The 26,892-nt window shown below is 33.3% G+C and overlaps 2 protein-coding genes across 2 annotated transcripts; both read left to right on the top strand.

Moving 5' to 3' along the window:
- Positions 1–1,119: 1,119 nt before the first annotated feature.
- On the top strand, positions 1,120–10,376 carry LOC143609828 (agamous-like MADS-box protein AP3). The gene is made up of 7 exons (XM_077084471.1): positions 1,120–1,431; positions 1,899–1,965; positions 9,141–9,202; positions 9,361–9,460; positions 9,862–9,903; positions 9,994–10,038; positions 10,147–10,376. Exons 1-7 carry the CDS (start codon positions 1,244–1,246, stop codon positions 10,348–10,350), a joined length of 708 nt encoding a protein of 235 aa, XP_076940586.1. The 5' UTR covers positions 1,120–1,243; the 3' UTR covers positions 10,351–10,376.
- A 9,441-nt stretch (positions 10,377–19,817) lies between these two features.
- Positions 19,818–24,184, top strand: LOC143609827 (uncharacterized). Its single transcript, XM_077084470.1, has 7 exons — positions 19,818–19,917; positions 20,783–22,285; positions 22,374–22,449; positions 23,028–23,176; positions 23,244–23,330; positions 23,797–23,925; positions 24,017–24,184. The coding sequence occupies exons 1-7, from the start codon at positions 19,849–19,851 to the stop codon at positions 24,110–24,112; spliced, it is 2,109 nt and encodes a 702-aa protein (XP_076940585.1). The 5' UTR covers positions 19,818–19,848; the 3' UTR covers positions 24,113–24,184.
- The last annotated feature ends 2,708 nt before the right edge of the window (positions 24,185–26,892 follow it).

The raw sequence follows: 26,892 nt of genomic DNA, 5'->3' as shown, positions 1-26,892 counted from the left end.
GAGCAAAAATTAATTGAAATGGTGACTTGTTGTCTAATAACGGAGTCGGCAATCGATTAATAATAAATGTTGAAGTAAAAGCCCCAACCCAATAAGAAGCGGGAATGTGAGCATTAAATAACATGGCTAGCCCAGTTTCAACAATATGTCGATGTTTTCGTTCTGCACGACCGTTTTGTTGTGGCGTGTAAGGACACGAATATTGATGAAAAGTGTCATTTTCTTCAAAGATCTTACGGACCGTATAATTCACAAACTCTATGCCACCATCACTTTGAAAAACTTTAATTTTTCTTGCATATTGTGCCACCGTTGAATGGAGATTAGGATAAAGGACAGGCTCTTAGTGAGTGATGAAGTACATAGTTTAGCAAAAGATAAATGTTTTGAATTGTAATTTAGCCTAAAAGATAAGATAAAGATAATCTTTTGTCACTAAACAACCATTGCTAATAGGGCTATAAACGAACCGAGCCAAATAATCTTTTGCTTGTGTTCGTCCGTTAATAGCTTTGTCGAACTAACGAACGGTTCATGAACACTTTACCGAATGCAACCTCGAGTCTGTGTTTATTCGTTAATGAATTGAGCTTGTTCGTGTTCGTTCATGTCCATTCACTAAGTTTGTAAACGGACACAAACGAACGTAACGATTATAACAAAGTAGCAATAGTATAAAATATATACATAAATAAACAGATAAAACTAGTAATGGCAAAATTCTAATAAACGAACATATGTATATAAACGAATGTAACCAAATGAACGCAAACACACATAAATAAATGAACACGTTACCACACGTTCACAAACACATACTCTATTCATATTCATTCGTCAAGCTTACAAACAAAATTCTATATTCATGTTCATTTAATTATTAAGCGGACAAATATACACGAAAAGTTCGTCAAACGTTCGGTCCGTTACAACTTACAACCTACTTGCTTAAGAAGGGTCTAAATGTAATTGTAAAATTAAGTAGCTATCTCCACCTTCCCACCCTTTTCTCCTTTGAGGCAACTTAACTTAACGCTGCTTCCTATTTCTGGTAACATTTCCACCCGCCTTTCTTCCTCTTCCTTCCCATTATTATTATTGTTCACACACACATACTTACTGTGTGTTTGTGTTTCTTTTTCTTGAATTCTTTCCTCACCACACAATTCCAACCCACCCAAACTAAAACTACTTGTGTGTGTTTTCCTCTTCTATACGCAACAAATATATTCATTCCAGATCGATGGCGCGAGGGAAGATTCAGATTAAGAAGATAGAGAACTCGACGAACAGGCAGGTGACGTATTCGAAGAGGCGTAACGGCTTGTTTAAGAAGGCGAGTGAGCTCACTGTCTTGTGTGATGCAAAGGTCTCCATTATCATGGTCTCCTGTACCGATAAGCTTCATGAATACATCAGTCCTTCCATTACGTACGTATCGCCGTCGCTTTTGTTAATTGTTATATGCTTAGTTTCAAGTACTTGAATCGGTTGATTATTTTGCAGTTTGTTATTGATCGATTTTGTTAGATGCTTTGAGTACTCGAATAAGTTAATTGTTTAATTTACGGGTTGTTTGTTATTGATTTTCTAATAGATGCTTTCGAGTAGTCTTCTTTTTCGATGTAATCACTACTTTTCATTTAACATTTATAGTAATTCTAAACAATTTGATTTACGGTTTTTATTGATTTTAATTAGATGCTAATTTCAAGTACTTAATCGATTGACTGTTTTACGGTTTCTTATTGATTTTGATTAGATGCTTTTGAGTCTATATGTCACTTGATTATTTTAGGGGTTTTAGAATGTTACATGTTTTCGTGTACTTGGATCGGTTGATTGTTTTACTGCTTGTTACTGATTTTGATTGTGATGAATGTTTTGATCATGATCAGGATGAAGCAGTTCTTTGATCAGTATCAGAAGGCGTCCGGAATCGATCTCTGGAACTCCCATTATCAGGTGAGTGTTTTGATTAATTGATTTGAACATGTTGATGATTTTGGCTAGAAATTTTGTCAAAAGGTTATGACTTATGAGAAGATTGGACTGATACTAGTCTACTACTAGCTAGATTCATGTTAAAAGTATTTAAAACGCAATAATTGTTGATGAATTAATTTAATAAATACTAACTATTGATATATAAAATTATTGATATATATAATAATTGCATGTGTCATGTATAGAATAACACCGTTTAACTTATTGTTGATGAAAACAAATTAGTGAATATAGGAAATGAATAATGTTATTAAAGGTCGTACTTGATTAATACATGTTAATAGATTGTCCGTTGTGTTTTCAAGTGGTGACAAATTGAAGAATTTTGTTAGTTGCACATACTTGTATCTAAAGGCACATAAGGGTGTAAACAAACTCAGACATTTGTGATTTACTCAAGATCAACTTGCTAAAAAATTGAATCAAGTCAAGGATAAATAGACTAGAATATGATAATAAGCTATGAGTTTCACTTATGAAGATTAAAGGGTAAAGTTAAAATACAAAGGACAATAAATATGAGAATGGTGAGAAGAAATCTAGTCCATTGATCTTAGATTAATGGCTGAGATTAATTTAATAAATAAAAATTGATGGAAAGGGCATGAAGGTAATAAGCCACCTTTGTTGACTTTCTCTCTTCACATGCAAGGCACATGCCAATTCCCCCATCATTTTAAAATGTTCATAACTTTTTCATGCGACATTTTTTTTTTTTAAAAGTCACCATAATAACAAGCATTTTTTTAACTTTAATATGAGTATCATATTGTCATATAAAAATAAAAAAAAAATTAATGGGTTTTTTAATTGTGTTTTTTTGTTGTTTATTGTGACATTGTGTAATATGTTGTTTCCATTGTGTTTTACATTTCAAGTCATTGTGTTATATATATTCACCATTCTGTCTTACGTTTTAGGTCATTGTGTTATACGTATTTACCATTGTGTCATACGTTTTAGGTCATTGTGTTATACGTATTCACCATTGTGTTTTACGTTTCAAGTTATTGTGTAACATGTATTAATCATTGTGTTTTATGTATTAGATAATTTGTTGTTATTTTATCATTATTTTTACATATTATTATTACACAATGGTGTTATTAGTATTTAAAAAAATATAATGATGAGTTGAAAGACACAATGACGAAAAACACAATAACAAAAAAAGACACAATGATAAGCGAAAAGACACAATTGGGTGCGAAAAGACACAATGGTGGCGAAAAAACACACAATGGTGTGCGAAAAGACACAATGGCGAAAAAAGACACAATGGTGTGTGAAAAGACACAATGGTGTGCGAAAAGAAACACAGTGATAAGCGAAAAGACACAATGGTGTGCGAAAAGAGACACAGTGGTGTGCGAAAAGATACAATGGTGTGCGAAAAGACACAATGACGAAAAAAGACACAATAATAACCAAAAAGACACAATGACGAAAAAAGCCACAATGATAAGCGAAAAGACACAATAACGAAAAAAAGACACAATGATAAGCGAAAAGACACAATGGTGTGCGAAAAGACACAATGACGTGATTTTTGTTTTAAATTTTATATAACAAAAATCATACTCATATTAAAGATAAAAAAAACGCTTGTTATTATGATGAATTTTTTTTTTAAAATATCATACGAAAAAGTTATAAACGTTCTAAAATGATGGGGGTATTAACATGTGCCTTACATGTGGAGAGAGAAAATGTGTACAATTACCTTTATACCCTTTTTTGTTTGGCATCCACTTGAGACCTGTCAATTATTTATGGTTTCTCACACTTCTCATTTTTATTACCTACCCAAGATTAAGTTGGCTCAAGAGACTAAAGGGAGCTACTGATTACATAATATTATATAATCGAAGGAAATCTTTACATATTAATTATTATTACATGTAACATCAGTATAAAAATAACATAATAGTATAACTGTAATTAAATATAAAACTATGAATTTTAAAAATAAATTAATAAGATAATTATTAAATAATAAATGTGTCATGCTAGAGCTTAAAGACTACTCAAATGTCGAGTTAAAGATTTAGACATAGCTCAGAACAAGTTGAACTCCCGTAAGTTAAATAAGTAGAGCTCGGGCATGGCCAATGAAGGAATCAGGATTTTTTCTTCAGATAGTTTACTGTGTTTGGATGCTCCAATTTCATAGGGTTGGACATAAAAAACTTCGGGTCAGTTTGATCGGTCGGATTAAGTAAAGTTCATCACTTTAATTTCATATTCAGATGGTATTTGATTATAATAGAAAGTTAAAAGCAACCTTGTTATAAAAAAATGCATGCTTTAAGAGGCGTTACTCTATCTACAAGACTACAGCCAAATAAGTTATTATAGCATATTCCTCTCAACCAAATGGTATAGTGGGTATTTAGGCGGTGTAAAGTTAGAAGGTGTGTGTCGCGTGATAAAGTTAAGATTTTCTTATATATATATTTAGAGGTATCTCTCTTTAATTTTTATATAGCAACCTTTTTTGTTAGGCAAATCTTTCATAATTTTTGCCTTCTTTTGGAAACTCTAATTTTAACCAATTTTAGCCTAGAAGTACATTAGACTAGACGTGCACAAATCGGGTATTGTTAAAAACCCAAACCGGTTAGGAACCGGGTTTTTTTCACACCGGGTAGAAAATGAGACTGGTTCCAGTCAGGAACCGGTTCGGTTCCGGACCGAACCGATGACATGAAATGGCAACTTTTAGGAATCGGGACCGGGTATTACGTAAAACCCGGTTCCACCGTTTTTTTTTTTTTGACATTCAAATAATGTAGCCGTTAGGAACCGGTTCCAACGGCTATATAGCCGTTTTTGACCGTTGGAACCGGTTTTTTTTACTATATAAACCATACCAACATACTATAAATAGCAATGTGTTGTGTGTTATCAAGTTAAACCACTTTCAAAAGTATAAAACACACTCTAAATCACAATTAAGGTTAAACCGAGAAGAAATGACAACTAATGACGACGTTGTTATATTGATCGAAACAACACGATGCCCTGATGTTTGAATTCATTACGATTTGTGTCTCATGACCGACGCACAAGAGATGGCTCGGTGCAAGTATTGCTCGAAGTTTCTTAAAGCGGGGTCGAACTCGACCTTACGAAGGCATACGAATAAGTATTGTCGTGAGAAAAGAAGTTTGGATGCCAAGAAAGCGGAAGTGGGAGAGTCGTCCAGCTCTACAACTCAAGCATCTACCGGCGGTCAACGCTTAATCGTTGTAGAACGCCGGATTAAAACGACGGACGTTGCTTTTTAGTTTAAGTTGTTATGTTTAATATCGTTTATATTTTAATAATTTTGTAATAGTTATTGTTTAAATAAATAAAATATTCGTCGTTATTAAAAAAGTAACAAAAAATTAATCATGACTAATAAGAAATAAACCGGTACTAGTAATAAACAAAACAAAAGTAGTTATTAAACAAATCAAAACTATAAGTTAGTTGAACTTGTTACAAATAATTTTACTAAAACAAATAAAAATTACAAATTACAACTCTTCTTCGTCTTCATTCTCGTCTTCATTATTGGAAGAAAGCCCGTCCTCCGCCTCCTCATCATGAATAGGGCGCTCTATCGGTATTTCGTCTTCAAAGTTCGCCTTGTGTTGTACACAATCCATCGCATCCAAATGGTCCTTTAGGCAAATGCAAACCTATAGAGACTCGGGAGTTAATTTTGTTCTTCGCATAGATAATACCCTCCTACTAAGAGAAAAATCCGATTCGGAAACAACCATTGAGGCTTGTACGGCAAGCAAATCACGAGCCATGGCGGATAGAATAGGAAATTCGTTTTGTTTTCCTTTCCACCAAGCCAACAAATCAATATTGCGAATTTCGTCGACCGTTGCGCCCTCAACATAGTTTGCTCCACTATATCGACCAAGTTCACTAGTTGGTGTGTTTCCTCTTTGCCTCTTAGATGCCGATTCATGATCCGCATTCATCAAGTTTATAAGTGGGTCCTTGCACGGCCTTCTAGTTGTTGTTTTATTCACAAAAGACGATCTCGTGCTTGGACCATACATTTGAAAATAATGGTCATAAAGGTCTTGAAGGTTTTTGTTGAACTTTTCCTTCGCTTCCGTCGAAAACTTGGGGTCGATCTCGTGCATACCCATGTTGTCGAATATTTCCTCGATCGTTGTCTCAACCCCATGAACATTCCAATAGGGGTTTAATGCGGCGGCACAAGTAAAGACCGGCGGTATTTTCAAAATATTTTAAAAACTTTTCCTTCATCACCACAACAATATTCTTGAAGAGTTTGTTCTTCTCTTCAAACTCTTTAAAAGTACAAGACATGTAGTATAATTCTTGCAAAACCCAACAACTAGTAGGATAATAGACTCTCGATAACTTTGTTGTTGAGTTTTTGAACACATCAAGATACCCCAACAAAAAACCGACATTGACCCAAACACTTTCCGGAAGCATATCGGCCTCGCGTACGTCAACAATATTGTTATGAAAACATTGTAGAGTTTGGCGTTGGGCGAAAGCACACTTGAGCATATGACAAGTTAAGTTCCAACGGGTTGGAACGTCCCAATTCGGCCCCAAATACTTTCTTTCAACTGACTTGCAATAGTTCTATATTCAAGGTATCTTCTTTTACCACTTTTGAAGACATCTTGTAACATAAGTCTAAAGAATTTTAAATCGTCACAAATGTTTTCATTGTCGAGACCTTTTTGAACAACCAAGTTGATGATATGTGCAACACATCGAACATGAAAAAAATCCGCGAAACAAGGTGGTGAATATTTAATGATAAATTTTTCGGCCGCCTTAGTATTGCAAGCGTTGTCAAACGAAATCGAAAATATTTTATTTCTCAAGTTGTAAGTCGTTATAACTTCATCAAGCAATTCAAACAATTTTTCGGCGGTATGTGAGAACGGAAAGTTTTCAAAAGCAATGGTGCGTTTCATCAATTGCCATGTCACCGGATCAACCCAATGAGCGGTGACAAATATGTATGATTCGGGCAACCCGTGTGGTGCCGACCAAACATCGGTAGTTAAACTAACCATCGCTTGTAAAGAATGAAAAAACTCGATTAACTCTTTTTTAGCACACTCCCACAGCTTGATACAATGACGTCTTAAGGTAGTACGACTTACATGTGTGTATCGCGGTTGTAGATTTTCTCGAATCAACGACGTCAAATCCGGGTCATCAAAGTGGTTAAACGGCAAACCCTCGTTGAATAACGAACTTTGCCATTCTATCTTGAACTTGAGTCGTGTTGTAACGAAATAGTGTACCATCTTTACCCAAGTCAACTTGATCGGTTGCGCCAATCCCTTTCAAGGCCTTGCAATATGGCTTCTCGATGTGCTTTCTCAAAGTCGAGTTGGAATCGTGCTTTAATTGTGTTCCACATAGTTTGCAACGAGCCTTTTGATCACCTTCGACATTGACAACCAAATCCCAATTCTTCCATATGTCTTGGTTGCGGTTATGGGTGACGACCGCAAGAACACTTGGGTCATCTATAGAACGAACGGGTTCAATAAAAACATTCTTCTTAGTCTTCTTGTTAGTTTTTTTGATGGGTGCCATAATAATATTGAGTTGGATGGTTGGGTTTGCTAAAGGAGAAGTATTTTAGTTTGTTTTTGAGTTTGGTGGTGAAACAAGTGATGGAAAACAACTTATATATAGGTTTTGGGCATCAAGAACCGGTTCCAACGGCTATATTACCGTTAGAACCGGTTACAACGGCTCTTTTTTTCTCAAAAACCGGTTCCAACGGTAATATAGCCGTTGGAACCGGTTACAAAGGCTATAATACTCTCAAAAACCGGTTCCAACGGCTATATTACCGTTGGAACCGGTTCCAACGGCTAGTTTGACCTGTAGTTAACCTTTTTTAAAAAAACCCGCCGGAACCGGTTATTTCGGGTAGGAACCGGACCGAGTACAATTTGGAACCGGGTAGGAACAGGGTAGGAACCGATTGGAAAATACAATTAGTGGAACCGGGTATGAATTTCGGGTACAAAAATACCCGAACCGGGTATGAGGTCCATCAGGTAGGAACTGGAACCGGTTCCGGAACCAGTTTTTTGTGCACGTCTACATTAGACCCATGGACATTTCCCACCTCCTAAGGCGCGCACCTTTTAAAACTTAGGAAAAAACAAGGTTATTAACAAAAATCCACATTTAGGTGGCCATATGAGCCGTTGGAATGTTAAACATATAAAATTTTTAGTACTGAGTTGAGCCATTGACATATTTAATTTTAGTCTCATTGGTTTTATACATGAGATTTAAGTTATTTTAAACGGAAATTCTTGTAGGCTAACTTACAATACGGGTTAGGAGATGCAAAATGTAAATTGGTATAAAATAATCTAATTTTAGACATGATCAATAATCAAGTGTCAAGAAGGTCACGTCCTATTGTCGGGTCTAGGGACATTGTCTCCTCGGAGCTGTATGCGTGAATTTAAGCTAGCAATAGTTTTTCTGCAAATTAAACCATCTGCTTTTACAACAAAAACCAACAAGTTGTTTTGTTTGTCGTCTAGTGCAAACATATTACCGGCTTGGAATATTGGAAAAATACACACTTGAAAAATTCTTTGTGTTGCTTTGTTTCATGTCTAAAACTCGAGTGTCATAGACACTGGTTGGATTTAAATATTGTTCCTTTATCATACTCTTCTAAAAAATCGAGTTGAAATATCAAATACTCAAATACGTCATAAGTTAACAGTTTCATAATTTCCTAAGACCATCCAATGGAATAACCCAACTCAACCAACCAGGTCGTTAATTTTAGTTGAATTCTCCTTTACTTTTCCAGTTTTTAATCGACAGACCTGTTCTGATTGTATTGGATTTCCAATTGGCCGGGTTATCTTATTATTACTTTCGCTTATAACATTTTGTTTTTATATTATAATAAAAATATACGTAATCGATTTTTTTATTGTGTCAGACTTATAACCCAACTCGTTATATTGTCACCTCTGGTGCAAAATTTTTGAATCCATCACTAAACAGACAAATGGATATAATATATAGATGAAATAATTAATACAAAGTTATTATTAATGACTTCTCCATAAAATGTTATGCAGAAAATGCAAGAAGAACTGAGACAGCAGAAAGATGTGAACAGAAATCTTAGGAAGCAAATTAGGTACCATTAACTTCAACTTTACTTCCTCAACTTTAATTTTCTAAAATTAATTTTTCTCTATTTTAATTTTCTTAAGTTAATTTTAATTTATATTCATCTAAGACTAAAGTCATGGGTCCCTTTTGACTCTTTTTTTTTAATTGATGGATTTTGTTTAGGCAAAGACTGGGTGATTGCCTGGAAGATATGAGTTTTGAAGAATTGCTTGCACTTGAAAAAGATTCACAAGAGGCTGTTTATGTTATTCGTGAGCGCAAGGTCAGCATTGTACTTTTTCTAAATTACAATTCGCTTTGGTCAGTTCTAACAAAACGTTTGAAATGAACCACTGATTACATATTTTGAATATTTTGAATTTGCACTTTTTTGTTTAATAATAAGATCTCAAAATTATAAAATTATTCTGCATATTATAAACACGAAAAAAAGTTAACCAGTTAAGGTAAAAGGTTCGGTATGCATAATCTATGTTTGCATAACCACAAACTGTAAATTTAACTGCATGAACCTCAAACCAGCCGATTTACGAAACACCACTAAAATACACCTTCAAAATGGTTGGTATTTCACTTGTTCATTTCAAGCCTTCTGCTATGATTAATTGATTATACTTTTGAAGATGTAAAAACTCATAATCTGATGTTGACAAAACAATGCAGTTCAAAGTAATTGGTAATAAAGTGGAGACTTCAAAAAAGAAGGTACTTATTATCCTTTTTTTTTAAATAAAACTTGTTAACATATATATTTTTTTTAATAAAATTAAAAAATAACCCAGAATTTTCTTTCAGGTGAGGAGTGCCCAAGATGTATACAAAAAACTCATGCATGAATTTGTAAGTATTCTTAACTTCATCATTATTTTCACCATATCTAACCGGTTTAAAGTGTTACAAGTCGCATATTCAATTAGAGTGTTAATCTTTCATTTTTATGAAATGCAGGATATAAGAGGAGAGGATCCACAATATGGGTTGATAGAAAATGGAATGGAGTATGAAAATGTGTACGGATATACACAAATGGGTGCACCACCACATATTCTGACTCTACGGTTGCAACCGGACCACCCCAACAATCTTCATGGTCCGGTCACCGCCTCTGGACCCACTGCATCTGATCTCACCACCTATGGCTTGCTTGGTTAGCTATTATTTGACTAACTAAATAATTCATGTGAAGTTTAAGACAGCTATAATGTGTGTTGACTGTTTGTTGACTTATGATAGATTGACATTTTGAGTGTTTCTTGTTTATGTTATCAAGTACTAGTAGTAATTTACATTTTCCCATATATGGTATTTGCTTTATTCAAACATATTGTTTCTACTTTATTTTGCTTGACACTCAAGAATTTCAAAAGGAAAAACAGTCACTTTCTTGATGATATTGCAACTATATACTATATAATTCACTTCTTAATCAAGGCCGTTTGAAATTGAGGGATTCTTCATGGATGGGAAGGAATTGGTAGGCGTAGCTAACCGGAAGACATTTAGCAAGCACGACATCCGTTTAACGAGCAAAGACTAGAATATCAGTCATATCTTAATATCAAAATTTGACAAGTAATGGTCGAGGACAACACGCACGTATACCCTATAGTCCTATACGAGAACGACTTTTAAATAATGTATTCTAAGAAATTTGTTAAGCATCCAAGGAAAATACAAATAAATCATTTTAAAATATTTTAAGCATTTGTAAATTGTAATCACATAATACATGATTCTTCTATATATCAAAAAGTGTTGCACAAAGCTAATCTCGTCGGTGACTCAAATTGTTCTATAACTCATGTGTTTGATATTTGAAACCACACATCGCACACACTTAAATGGAATATTAAGTGAATGTATAACATAAAAGTGACATACACTGGGTTAAAGTGTACGGAAAATGTTAAAATACAAATGAAGATACAAATGACAGGCGTGAGAATGATTTGTAATCACACAAAAAACTCCTCAACAAAAAATTCAAATAAAATAATAAAAAAATCATAACTCAAAATATAAATAAAAAACGAAGAAAATTTTAACCCCCAAATGTTTCCTCCGTCATTCTTGTTCCAAAAAAAACGACGAAAAGACACAATGACAAAATAAAGAAAAGACACAATTATAACTTCATAAAGACATAATAGATACAACATATAACACAATATTAAGATATCAAGGTAGAACGACACAATCAATAACGAAAATAAACACAAAACACAATAATAAATGAAAAGACACAATGATCTTTTTCACTTAACATTATGTCTTGTTTTATAGAAAAACGATGAAAATATTTTTGTGTTTTTACTTCTTTTGTTTTTTATTAAATTTTGGGTTCTAATTTTTTAGGGGTCTTTTTTTGGTGTCATTCTTCTCATTTTTACTCTCATTTATAGAATAATTAAATAACTGCACACACTAGATAAAAAGTGCATGGTGTATATTGTTTTACCTTGAGCAATATATATAAATCAAATAACTTAAATTTATCGACGCACAGATTTTGTCGTGATGATACGACCCGTGGGTCAAATTTAGTGGAAAACCGGGCATGTGCAAATACCTCCTAAGGGAACTTTAAGTCGCACTACCAACGGATGCTTCACGATAAAATATTCATCGACTTGTATTGGGGTGGTGTCTTGATATTCAAAACCACACCTTACAACAAAAGCAGGGTGCAAAATGTACCCAACATGTGTTCCAAACTAAAGCTCACAAATAAGCAACAAATAACCGAGCTATATTATCAAGGTTGATGGACTTTTCATTCCCTTAAGATTCTTTTATGTTTTCTTTTATTATGAGACAAAAAATAAGCAAAACTATATGAGTTCATGTACGATTCACACATAAAATCAACCTAAAAACATTTTGGAAAACAACTTACTCTTTATACACAATATATGTGTGACCCAAATGTTTTATGTAAACTATTTTATAAAACTTTTGGGAGGTTATAAAACATTTGAGTGTATTTATTAACTTACCCTCAAAATATAAGTTGAAATAGTTGATTAGTCGTTGTTTAAACACGCCAATAATATGTTGATCCTTGTCTAGAAGTTACGCATTTGATCATATATGAGATCATAACTTTTTTTAATTTTGCATGGTTTTTTTAAGTTGTTAGGCATAATCGTTGCACGGTATGGCCATTAAAGAGATAGGATACTAGACAACCCGTGGGCCCATGTAAATCACAAGATGGTCTCCGATGACACCCGCGGGCCTAACTCTATCACCATACAAGAAGCCCGCAGGCGGAAGACCTGCCACCCACAAAGGAGACAACAACACATAACGTATAATCCTCAAGCCAATCACAGCCCTAGATTCCTTAAAAGGCAACAACCGGTACAAAGGGAATCACAAGGGTGTTAAGAGCCTATCACAGAACGCCAACGTTGTACCCTCATGTGACAACCGTCCCTATCCACTTGTTGTTATGTCCAATTAGAAACCCCGTACGTGGTCTTCCATGAGAATAGAAGATTCTACTCACAACGATAGCTCGACCAATCATTCTCTACCTCCCGACTATATATACCACACTTGGACCAACGGTTAAATTTCATCAACTGCATAACCAATTCAATTACAATTGTTAAAGTTATTTATAGACCTCTATATGGTTGTATTCAATTACCTAAGAGTGGATTTGAGCTTCATTTGCTCGTTACAATACGACTCCTCCTTTTCAAATTGAAAATATAATTGATCACATTCCATACAAGAGTTTAAGTTTAAAAACTAAGCAGTTAATGCAGAAAAATATCAGATATCGGTCAAGGACCGACATCTGAAATATCGGTTATCGCAGTGAGATATCGGTAATTTTAATATCATGTAAAATTCATATATATATATATATATATCAATTTAACACTAATAATTCAGTATAGTTTCATACCATTAACAAATTAACCTCTTGCAAATTGCAAAACACTAACAATCGTAGCATGTAATAATTGATTAAAACTTAAAATACTAACATTGACACTAAAAGTTGATAATTAAGACTTAAGACATTGATATCGGGAATATCGGTGATATATTGGTCAAATATCAGTCAATATCGTTGATATTATCGGTACTGATATTCGAAACCGATATTCTAATTTATATATCCCCAAGGGACCGATAACCGATATATCCCTGATATATCAGCGATATCGACTGTATGGTTTAAAAACACTTAGACCATCCTCTATGGTGGGGGCATCGAAACCCCTCCACAATGTCACGTCAGCGCCACATAAGCACCAGGAGCATCGAACCCCCAACCAATAATGCCCCGCTATGGTTTAATGCCCCAAGGGAGTCCATTTATATAATATATGCATGTGTGTGTGTGTGTGAGAGAGAGAGAGAGAGAGATTGTGATATCCGTGAAATTCGGATCTCGAGTCGTTTTCGTTTTGTAAACTTTTATTACAGGAACCCGACTCAACATTTTTAGAACTTTATTTATTTATTATACAATATTATATTATATATTTCGATCACCAATAAATCGATGTTTTGTCATATTGTAGTGTCGTTAAAAAACAAAAGGGATTCAAACTGATTTTCGTAAACTCGTTATAAGCTCTTGAGAACCTTTAAACTCGTGTTAAACAAAGATTGAAACTTGAGGGGCCAGTTTTGAAAATATGTGATGCATATAAAAAGAAAAGATTAACCTAACCCTAACATTATTATCATCATCGCCCCCCCCCCCCCTCATCTTCTACCTCCTTTCCGGCGCCGATTTCCGGCCGTCGCCGCCCACAGCCACCTCCGGCGAACCCCGACGCACCACCACCGGCCTCCAAACCCTAACCCTAACAAACATGCCCAGCCGCCACCACTCCCCCTAGCCGTTTCCGGCGACCCCGAACTTCCGGCAGCCCCTTTTCCCCCTGACCCGGTAGCACCGCAAAACCCCCCTCGTTCTCTCTTCTTTTGCGTTTTTCCGGCGGCCGGAATTGGTTCGCTCCGCCGCAGCTCTCTCCCTCTCTCTTTCTTGCGTCGATCTCTCTCTCGGCTTCTCTCCCTCCGTTTCTCTCTCTCTCCCTTGCCGCTGCCCTCGTCTCCGGCGGGTTTAACTCGGGTTCTTCCCGGTGTAGAGCCACGAGTATATACACGTTTTATAGGTAAAGTAATTTCGGGTTTTAGTGTTATTAGTTTTCTTATATCAATTATCAAATCTAAATTGTTAGTAATCGGATTAGTTATCGGTTATATTCTTTGAAATGAGTCGGATGAGTATCGAGTTGGTTTGATTTTGGGTAAAAGACGAACAGCCGGGTAATGGATATAATTTTCCTTATGGGTTTAAGTTAACAATTGTTTACCTTGGTTTCGGTTGAGTTAGTACATAAATTGTTAAACTAAAGGTCTCGGGTTCGGGTCTCATCTTAGACCGGTTTTAATGTTATTTTTACACTTAACAAATCTCGGTTATTATTAGTATTATTATGTTAAACTTACTAATATATGTATCCATCATTAATGTTATTATTATTATCATTATTATAAATATTAAAGTGGTTATTAATATTATTAAAAGTCATATTATTATTAACTATTTAAAAATCATATTTTATCATTTATTACTAGCAATAATATTAATATAGTTATTTTGAGAACTCATTTAAAAATCGAACCAACATCGGGTATGGTATCATTATTTACTATAAATATTACTTATTATTATTACTATTTTTATCAACAACACCTTAAAATTAATATCAAGATTTTATTCTTTACTATCATTATTAGTATTATTAATAATAATTATCGTTATAATTATTATACTATATTAGTATGATTAGAAATAGTTATTGTTGTTATTTTTATCTTATATATCTATATATATATATATATATAGAATTGTTATTATCATTACTATCTTATCATTAATAATATTGTTTTAAACTTTATTATTTATTCATTTTTTTTATAAAACCGAACTCTTAAATTAAACTTGTCTTGTCTCCTTTAATATTGGTTTAGCTATTTAAAATCACAATAAGATAACATTACTTTATTATAATTATCAATTAAGTACGAGTCCCTAATCGTTAACAAATTAACCGGTAACCCGACTAACAACCCAACTTTCTCGTTCAATGTTTTCCAATATAGTTTCATTATGGTTTCAAGTTCATTAATATATATTACATTATTTATTTTAGCTAAGGTGTTTTTCATTTCAAGTCGGATCTGTTCGTTTACCGTTCGAGCTTCATTTATTTATCTATTTATTTCTCGGTTCATCAATCGAGGTGAGTACTTTCATACCCCTTTTTCCATCTTCCGTTTTGGGGTGACATTTCATACTTATCAAACTAAATGCTTTACTTACTTGAATCTTTAAACCCACAAACGTGATTGTATACTTTACTTAAATAAATGCTCGATTTGGTGTTATATGCTTACATGCTTATGTGTTTACCGCTTTTGGAAGGTTGATTCATAAATCCGTGAACTATCTGGTATACTCTTATAGCACGGTGCCGTTAATGTATTCTTATTAACAACTTCACGAAATCCCGAGTCCATTTGGTATTCTCTTATGGAGGGTGTCGTTAATGTATTCTTATTAATGACTTCATGAAATCCGAATCTATTTGATATTCTCTTATAGACGGTGCCGCTAATGTATTCTTATTAGCGACTTCATATTATCCAAATTGTTGTTATTTATTTATTGTTTTGTATACAAGTTTTGTGGCTTCTATTACTATATATTTATATGCTCAAACTTATGAATTGCTCACCAACATTTGTGTTGACAAACTTTATTTTATGAAATGTTACAGGTTTGACTTTTGTTGACTCGAGGACTTGATGAGAAACGTCACCAAAACTATTAGGGTATTAGTGAAACGAACAATATAAATGTTACTTGTATTAAATTGTTTGTGTGAACGAAAGGTGTTGATTACTAATTTTTGAAATAAATGAGTTGATTAAATATTGTCACTTTAAATAGTGTCTTGTGTATTTGTCTAATCACGTTGCCCCCCGGCATGTTCCGCCTTTGGTCGGGGTGTGACAGAGATGGAGAGAGTTGTTGGAGGGGAAGAGCACTTGTTTTCTTCTTCCGCGCCGGCCGTTCCAACAATCGGCACCACCGCGCCCCACCACCAAGGGCACCCCTTGGTGATGTTCAGCGCCCAACGGCGCCCGCCTTGACCCCTTAGGTGCCCCATAGCGGGTGGTCTTATGATGGCATATTTAAACACATAAACCAGTTATTGAAAATTTGGTCGATCACTTCTTCAACTTGTCGTGTCGAATTAATTATCTATATAGATTAAAAGCAAGATGTCAGCGCCACAACCTTTTTTAGAAACACTCAATTTGTGTATTTATTAATTTAGTTTCATGGTTTAAACAACTTTGTTGTTATGGTGGGTTGGCTAGAGTTTGTTCTGGTAACTTCTTTGGGTTTTCTTTGTCCGGGTTCGAACCTCCTTGCTGTCCTTATATATTTCTTTTTCATCTATCTATTGTTTAGTTGTTTACATTTGGTGGGTTGTGACTTGTGATCACGTTTTTTAAACGTCTTTGACTTTAGGATTTTTTTTAAAGGTTTATTTTAAGTATAGTAATTTGAAGAAAATTAAGTTTTAGATTTAGTTTCCGTATGATGCCAACTAAATACATAACGCCTCCTACGTCGCCGCAACAACCGTATTTTTTTATTTAATTTTGGTAACGTAACGAACCTAGCCAATAAGGAAATTAGTTTTTATGTTTACTTCTGATACAATGACGAACCTAACCAATGCCGATCGAATGTGTGTCGGCTCGCCGTGCAATGCCCGTGTTTTTTTTTTTTTTTGTTTTTTATGTTTACTTCTGATACGATAACGAACCTAACCAATACCGACAGAATATGTGTCGACTCGCCGCTGCAACGTCCGTGTTTTGTTTTTTTCTTTTTTAAATATGATAATTTTTCGAGATTATCTTTTGTGTTTAGTTCCAGTACCGTGGCAAACCTATCGATACCGGCCAAATTTCCGCCACTACCCCCGTATTTTGCCAACCGAATAAATGTGGTTTTACATATATTATTTTTTGTATCATAAGCTATACGCCTTCATCATAAGTTGCGTGTGCTAACACTATTTTGGACGTTTACATATCATTTTTTTATTTAGATGTTGTGACGAACTTCATCGATACCGACCGAATTTGCATGAAGCCTCCGCCGCAACGCGGCGGGTTTTAAATCTAGTTAAAATTAAAAGCACCTTTCCTTTAAGTAAAAACCCACCTTTTTTACAAATAACCATGAATTTTCACCCAAATTAGTTAGAAGAGTGACTATAACTGATTTCAATATACATCTAATGTTTTTAATATCATACAAAAACACACATTTGGATTTCTTTTATCCAAGTTATTGGTTAAGATATGCAATCCAATATCAAAGCTAACCTACCATTCAGCATATAAGTCTAATTTTTATAACTCGTAAGTTGACTATAAAAATTCAATTAAATGTTAATAAGGATGTGGCATATTTCTTGCCAATTAATGATTTATCGGCTTTTTTACTTGAGATGTTGTTTGATATTTATCTCCATCAACTTGTATATTCCTCTTAGTAGGTTAGATACCATGTACAACACGAGTTTAACAAATTTAATTTTATAAATATTTGAAAAATAAATAATAAAAAGTCTTGATAAAAATTTGAGTATTAAATATAAAAGGTACAAACATACATTCTAGTTAAATAATTTATATTTTTAATAATACATTTATCACAAATCTTGCAAAATATTAAATGATCAAACACAAAATAAATGTTTGTTAAAAAATTACGTATAAATAATACATACAATAATGGATAATCAACCGAAGTCTAGAATATTGAATTAGTTGGCCTTCTATAATGAAATCGTACTTCAACCCTTAAAGTTGGTGCAATTTTTAGATATGTTTGCCAACAGAAGATTTTTTTAAGCATTCTTCACATGCTTGTGTATTGTAATTAATACATAATTTGTTGTGTTGTAATTAATAGAATAATTACAAAATATGATGATCAATGCAGGAAAACAAGAAAACATACTTGGATTGTAAAACCGTTTTACCAAAGGATGCTGAAGAGTTAATCCTATATGTTTTTGTCATCACGTTATGGAATTTATAACATTATAGAATTATGAATCATTTAATGAGTTAATCAATAATTTGGAAACAGAACAATTATTTTGAGTATGAATCAATCAATTTATTTTTAAATGATTACATGTAATTTAAAAAATTATCCTTAATTTGATAAAAATGTCAAAAATATGCAGTTAACACAAAACTTGAAATTTAAAATTCAAACATAATATGAGATGTAATTTGCAATATTTAAATCTTTGTTGAATCTTTTCAATTTAGAGAAGTATAATTATGACGTAAATTATGGAAATAACATAATTATGAGTTTATGTTTAAACAAGTAAGATATATTGTATTTTTAAATTAGTTGACTCTAATTAATGAGTAGAATGACAAAATACTAAATTATAATAGCTATTTATATATGGTATATATTCTGTTAATTGGGTCAGGTATGGATATGAACCGAGTTTGTAAAATGAGTGTGGTAGGAAGAGGGAAATTGAGAGAAATTGTAGGCTAGATAGAGAACACGTGATATAAGAAAACCTTTATTTATTAATTAGTATAGATGATTTGTCAACAATCCTTTTTTCTTTGGATTAGTCTACTAGATAAATGTGTATTATCATAACCTTTTAGCTAAAAAGATCTAATACAATAACGTATTATTATGCATTACGTACAAGACAACCTAATTACCTAAACCTTAAAATTTATCTATGAAATCACATCACATAATCTCGAAATCATTAATCTTTATCCAATTAATCATCAAATCATCCAAACAAACATATTTGGATCTTCAATCAATCAGTTTTTGACATATTTACAACTTCAATCGATCTGGACTTTAAACTTGAGCGTAAGTCTATATATACCCTGAGCTTAATTTGACTTGTTCTTCTTCGAGCATAATTGGATTTTACCTTGAGCGTAATGGGATTTAAACTTGAGCATAATTCGCGTACGTAATGTACGATAAACGACTATTATACGTTAGCACTCCCATTTTTTCGAGTAACACATATATCATCTTATACCACGCAAATAAATTTTATTCAAAGCAAAATCTATTACTAAAAGGTTAACAATAACATCTGAAAATCAAAGCGAGTTTTTCACTACCAACGTATTCATCAAAACCATATGTAACGTCTAAAAAAAATAGACGTCACTACCTAACTTCTCTATCTTCTCTCAGATAACAACCATCACACGCAATAACCTAGATTAATCAATATCGAAATCCATTTACTAATTCTATAAAAGTGTAGAAAAATGTACATATAAAAACCTTAATACAAAAAAAATGTTATAAATATACAAAACAAACAAACAAAATTATTTGGTTACCCAATAAGAAACCGCACCCAGGCACCCACCGTGCAGTCCACGCTAGCAACATACATACATACATACATATATAAACCCTCTTAAACCCTCACAATATTATTTTATAATATTCAAAATCCTCTGCTCATTCACAGACTCAACCAGAATTCATTCACAGCCGCCGCCGCCATGGGAGCCTTCTCCGGCGAGTTGTCGTGGACAATGGAAGACGATTATCGCCTCAGAAAAGCTGCCGAGGTACTAACCTACATTCATTCATCTGTTCAGTTTTATGATTCGATATAGTTTTTTTTTTTAATTATTATTATTATTATTATTATTCTCATTCTCTCGAAGTTGTTGTCGCTAGGGTTTAATGTTCGTTGTTCGGTTTGCGTTTCTTTGTATCAATTGATCGTTATTACTACATAATTAAAGTTATTGCTGGAATGTTTGTGTATTTGATTTGGATTGTTAGGTTTATTGTGATCATTTAGGTTTTCAACAGAATTGTTAGGTTTGGATCATATTTGATATTCATTCATAAAATTGATAGATTCATACAACCAATTCGCACAAAAACCTGTAAAATACAAACAGTTGATGATGATTCATACAAACGGTTTACACAAAAAACTCGATGATACATACACTGAATTGATGATTAATACAAGTAATATGATTGGGGATTTTGCTGATTAGGATATCATCTTCAAAAAGGGGTAGCGGCGCAACTTGTTGCCTGCTTGTCTTTTGTTTTGATGTAATCGCTACTTTTTAAATTAATCTTATTATGTGGTATTATTTATATGTTTCTTTACTAAAAAATCAGCTTCTTCATCGGCATAGAGGCTCGATTTTTTATTACGTGGATTCTTTTTCAAAAAAATAAAAATCAAGAAACTATTTTTCTATGATGAAATTTAAAGTTCTAAAAAGCTGCATTTATGTTTGTGTGTTTGATTGTTTGAAATGTCATACTTTCCAGATAAGTTTGTTTTCTTGTAAATGAGTCTTTATTCTTAAATGCAGTCATGATATGACACAAGTCAGTACAAAAACATGTTTTGTTACATTATTTTTGTGAGATGTTAATCTATGCATATCTGTTTATCATTATTAGACTGGCACTTCATTGGAATCACTAGCTAGAGGAGATGTAAAGTTCTCAAAACGTTTCACAATTCAAGAACTGCAAGAGCGGTGGCTTGCCATACTCTATGATCCGGTTGTTGCTGCTGAGTCATCAGCTCGTATGCTAGAGTTTGAGCATTCTGACTCAGCACCAGTTATAAAAACCGACCATCTGGGAAATGTTGAAGATGATCTCGTTCCTGTATGTGTCAAGAGAAAGCCTGAAAGCATCCGAAAACGTTTCTATGCGTTGCAAAAGAAGATAAGGCTGGACCACATGCCAGCTGAACCTCCTGTATTAGACATTTGTGGGCCCCTTCAAGATGAGCCTGTTGACATTTTGACTTATGAACCTGCTCATAACACTGGCATTGTTAATCTTGATGTTAATCAGTATGAAGAAGAATCTGATGGATTTGAAGAGATTCTTGAGTTACTTGAAGCTAAAGGACCAGAATCATTACCTCCCATTGATGAAGCGAAATCTGAAAATTTTGATGAATATCCTATAATCCAAAACATGCAAAATGTTAATCTTGGTGATGCTGAGCTGGAAAACCAAATGTGTTGTGATGACGTTACAACTGGAGTGACTAATAGTACCAACTATTTGATAAATGACCTTTTTGACCTCACTATGGAGAAGAATGATCTTCCGTTGATGGATGCTGATGGCAACTTAATCAACATGTCATATCTTGATGATATGAGCTCTCATTGGCTAGATTCTCCTAATGCTAAACAGGATACCGTTTTAGCAGACGAGTTTTTTGATAATAATAACTATAATAAGGGTCAGAGTGAAAGTGACAATCTGGAAACAAAAACTTCAGATGCTTTGTTGATGGCACCACCATTTAAACCACCGGTGACATCAGCGATCATCTGCACTTTAAACACCGAGGACCCGGATATACCTAGCAATGATGATGTGTTTCTTTTGAATCTTGTTCCTTCTACATCTCAAGAAATGCGAATGGATGCTTTCAAACCTCCACTGCCAACTCAGTCAACTTCCAAATCTAGGGTTTCAAAGCAGATAATCCCAAAAAGTAACCGATATGAACAGTCCCATTTTTCTTCACCGATAATCGGTTCACAATTCCGTTCAGAAGTACAAGTGGATCACAGGATTAAACAGGATTTTTGTAATGAAGATCGGTCAGCAATAATATCTAGAAGCAATCTTTTTCCTGCATCTGAGAAAGTAACTGTAAAATCTGATCAGGACACGCATAATTTCAGTTCTGTAAGGACTGTTGTTGATAATAAAACAGGCGGTTCAGATATCTTTACAAACCATGCTCAGTTGAATCTTATGGCTGCTGTTCAACAAAAAACATTACATCTTGACTTGGTCCCTTCAGAAGTGAATAATTCATGTCTTGTTGAAAGAAACTTGCCAATAAATGAGGAAGCAATTTCATCTCAAAGTGATGATGATGGTGATTATGATCATGATATGCCTAGTTTTTCTGATGTTGAAGCGATGGTAATTGTTGTTTTAATCTATTTTTAGTTCTAACTACATTTATCTTTTATTCAGTTATTACATTTTTTTTACTTTTGTAATTTTGCAGATACTTGATGAGGATGTGAGTCTAGATGAACAACATTTATATATGAATCGAATTGGGAGTTCTGAGCTTCTACAAAGTATAATCTTCATCTTAAATATAGCAAAAATATGAATTTTATTTTATCATGTAGATTCAGTTGATCTTAAAATTAGGCCTGTAAACGAACCAAACGTTAAGTGAACCCTTCATGAACTGTTCGGAAGGAACTGGGAAGTTCATTTTAAAAAACAAACGAACGTTTTTGTTCATTTTATTAAACGAACGAACATAAACATATGTCTCGTTCGTTCACTTATGTTCGCGATCATTTAATTTAGATTGTGTTCATTACTTTACGTTTGTTTAAGTTCATTTATATATTTATTTAAATTTTATAGGCTGATACAATATAGTCTAGTTTTAGTAACTGTTTATGCCCAACACATTGTTGTTCACATTTAAACACGAACATGTTCATTTCTTTAACGAACGAACTTAAACTCGAATAAGAAAACCCCATTTGTTTAGTTGTTGGTGTTTGATTGTTTGTTGGGCTAAAGCTAAACGAATGAGCATGAACATGCTCAGTTTGTATTTGTTTAGTTCGTTTACACGCCTTTTCAAAATGGGTGCCATTTAGAAAATCATATATCATATATCTGACTTAATTTGCAGCCTTTATATACGAGAATGCAGAAGCACGAAAGGCAATCATGAGACTGGAACAAGCTGCTAATGCGTTTGTAAAACGGGATATCAAATCACATGGAGCTTTTGCTAGTTTACAAGGGAGGCATGTGAAGTATTATGTCAAGAAACCAGAGGTAAAAACGACAATTTTACAACTAATTTCTTACATTTGATTTTTATGAATGTGTGTTGTGATTTTAGGTTTTAATCGGAAGGGCAACCGAGGAATTTCATGTTGACATTGACTTGGGAAGAGAAGGCCAAAACACTAGAGTATCTCGACGGCAGGTAAAACAGTTGATCATATATTATCAAAGACAATGATTTTCAAATTTATGACAATTATACCATTCTTGTAAACCTTGGATTAAGATTTGCGGGTTTGGAGTATAAGGAGAAAGAGAAGGGTATAATAGTCATATTTTAAATTGTATTTTGTGAAATCGCTAAGTATGAAATAGGTCTTATGATCGGGTATACTTATCGTACAACAGAAAATTCAGAATATCAAATATAACCGTTTTTAAAATTTATGGTGTTTGTATTTTTCACCTTAACCTTGGATTAAGATATGAGGGTTTGGAATTCAAGTAGAAAGAGAGGATATAATGGTCATTATAAATGTATTTAGTGAACTCAGTAAATAAGAAATTTAAAGTATTTTGGATGGGTATATCTATAATACTATGCATGTTTCAAGAATCACATAACATAAGATTTTATCATAAAAAAATAATATATGTCAAAATTTCAGGCAATTTTACACATGGATCATGAGGGTTCTTTCCATATAAAGAACCTTGGCAAATATTCAATATTCATAAATAACACTGAATTGGCAACCAACCAGAGTATCACATTGACTTCAAGTTGTCTAATTGAGGTAATTTAACAAACACTTTGGTTCAAATTTATTATATTCAGTTTCTTAATGTTATGTAAATGTTACTAACTGTGATAAACTTTATCTGCAGATAAAAGGAATGGCTTTTCTGTTCGAGACAAATAAATCGTTAATAAAACAGTATGTCAATAGCACGAAGAACAAAATCGTTATGGTAGATAGTTAAATCATTCAAGTTTTCCCCCCTTCTTTTAAATGAATTGAGAAAGTGCTACTTTTTAACTGCACTTTCCGATATGGTTTAGTGCTACAATGATTTCTTTTATTTTTGTTTACGTTTTAAACAATCTTTTTTAGAGATAATTGTTTTTTTTTTTTTTGTTGAGTCAAGTTTTATGCATTTTTATCATGTCCAATTTGTATTTTACATAGCATTTAGAATTTTATGAAATTCTGTTGAATGTGGAAAGAAATTTGATAGTTTTCTTTTTAGATGATGAAGCTTATCTGGTTGATAATCTTTATGATGGTGTAACATTAAACTTAGGTAATTGATATACATTTGTGTGTGCATATATTATGAGGGACATAAAGAGTGGAAGAATAAATGTTTTTTTGTCAACAAACACATCACAAAATTTGGCCCATTTAATCTCCATTGTGATTGGGCTAATTATGATATCTCGAGAAAAACAAGTAGTTGTGGCCGAAAGGTTTTGATATTGGAGTTACTTTTATTCGGATTTGGTTTTGGCTTGCTTGAATCCAAAGGGTTTTGGCTCAAACTACAATCTAGATTGGTCCCATTTATAGAATGTGGTTCAAGTTTGCCCCCCCCCCCCCCTAATTCAAGTTTCCAACTTTGTCTTTTTAGTATTTCGTCGCCGGCAACATGTTAGCGAACATCGACGATGTGTTACTGAACAAATCGGATAACGACACGTGGCCGGAATAGGTCGTCAGCAATGTGTTCTCCGACACATTTAATAACAGACTATAAGTTCTTGTTAACGACGTCATCGACGGGCTGCCATACCTGACACTCATGTTCATATCGCCGACGATGACTTGCCGGATCTCATGACCGTCGACTTGTTGACATAACATAGGGTTGACGATGCGTTTATGTTGCTAACATAGGGTAGCAGTGGATAACGCATCGCTGCTACCCTATGTTAGCAACATAACACATCGTCAATCCTATGTTATGTCAACAAGTCGTCGGCGACGAGATACCAAGGGGACAAAGTTGGAAATTTGAATTAGAGAGGAAAAATTTGAAATCACATTCTATAAATGAGTCATTTTGGGAATTTTCCCTTAATTTAATTATATTTGGGGGTTTTAACACATGAGAATATAGAAAGTTTAAAGATCGTGAAATATGAAATGATTTATATAAATCAATGGACAATATTTATGCAGGTATGTAATTAACAAATTATAAAAAATATAATTTATTTTCTGTCACATACTTTAAGGCGGCTTTGAAGTGAGGAAAAAAGACAGGGGATGACAAATGGTCGAATGAGAATTATGGGTTTCATATTCACCATCATCGCATATTGATTTAAATAATAATAATAATCAAGTATTTGATTGAACCACTTTTTACCCGACTATCATGTGTTGCGCACCATTCCCGTCTCCCACTGCCCCATAATATCAGATTTTGTCCCATTCCTTTATATTTGCTTCATTTGGAGTTATATTCATCATATCATAATGTATTAATGTATGGTGTGATAGTTGAAGCTTTGGATATTTATAGTTTTAGGTTTGAAACCTAGCCTAACTGAGGTCATTTCACAGTTAGAGATTTTCTCATTAATGGTGTTTACATATGACTCAAGTCTGTAACGTCACAATCAGTATGGATGATTGATATCCTGTGTAAGGAAGACTTACTCGAAGTCGTATATTGGCGGAAGTTTCAAACGTTGTGAAAAAAATAATCTATTAAAATAGAACAGGATTAACTACGGGTGGGTTTAGTTGATAGGGTTGAACCGACATTTATTGGGCATGGTGGTTTATTATGACGTTTGAAATAGTGAACTGGTCCAGTGGTTGACGTTTTAAGCTAATAGTGTTATTACCGTTGTTTTTCACATATTAGCAGGTTACAAATACAAAGCTTATTCAAATAGTACAAAGTTATTGTATGCTAATTTAGGATGATTTTAATGTTATATTTCCCGATAGTTCAACTAAATACTACCCCTTTAAACAATCTTTGTTTCTGTTTTCTTAGAAAATAATATAGATTTTACCTTTTAGTTATAAATATTATGACCATATATTATTTAAATTTTATGTTATACATAGTTCCTTTTAGAATTAGTTATGACATCACCTAATTTTTTTACAAAGATTCAACCTGTCTAATTAACGAATAAGTGGCGTGATCGGTTTAAAACCCGGACCAAGTTTTAACGCATTGATAACAAGTTAGAATTTAAATATGCAAAATGGAAAGTTAACTTAAGAAAGTCTTTCATGTCACAACGTATTACTTTTATATATTTTTTCACACAATAAGTTATTATTTAATAATAATACTTTATCTATTTTTAAAAACAATTTATACTTTTATGATGACTCTTAATATTTATTTACTATTTGTAGAAAGTAAAATTACAATAATAATATATTACTATGCCGACTAAATAGATGTGCACATTGGTATAAAATGTCGCTATCCGTTATCCACTCTTTATGCCGGCCACTCTGATAGGAGTTTATTTATAACTAGTTTGAGGTCCGTGTATCACACGAGTAATTGCTGAAAATTTTAAACTTTGATCATTAAGTGAAATACAGTCAACAAATTGATCATTAATACAATTACAATTAAATTAAAATTACAGAAATTACATAACTAAGACTACACAAATATATTACAAATAGGTAAAAACTTAATTTTACACTACATTTGTGATTGTATTAGGTATACATTGTTTATCAAAAATCAATCTTTTTAGTCCATGTCTGCTTGTAATTCTT

The sequence above is a fragment of the Bidens hawaiensis genome, unplaced genomic scaffold (assembly GCF_021521415.1).
Source record: "Bidens hawaiensis isolate Kalapana, Puna unplaced genomic scaffold, B.hawaiensis_p1.1 tig00016468_1, whole genome shotgun sequence".
Taxonomy (NCBI): domain Eukaryota; kingdom Viridiplantae; phylum Streptophyta; class Magnoliopsida; order Asterales; family Asteraceae; genus Bidens; species Bidens hawaiensis.
This window is presented reverse-complemented; position numbering and strand designations above follow the sequence as displayed.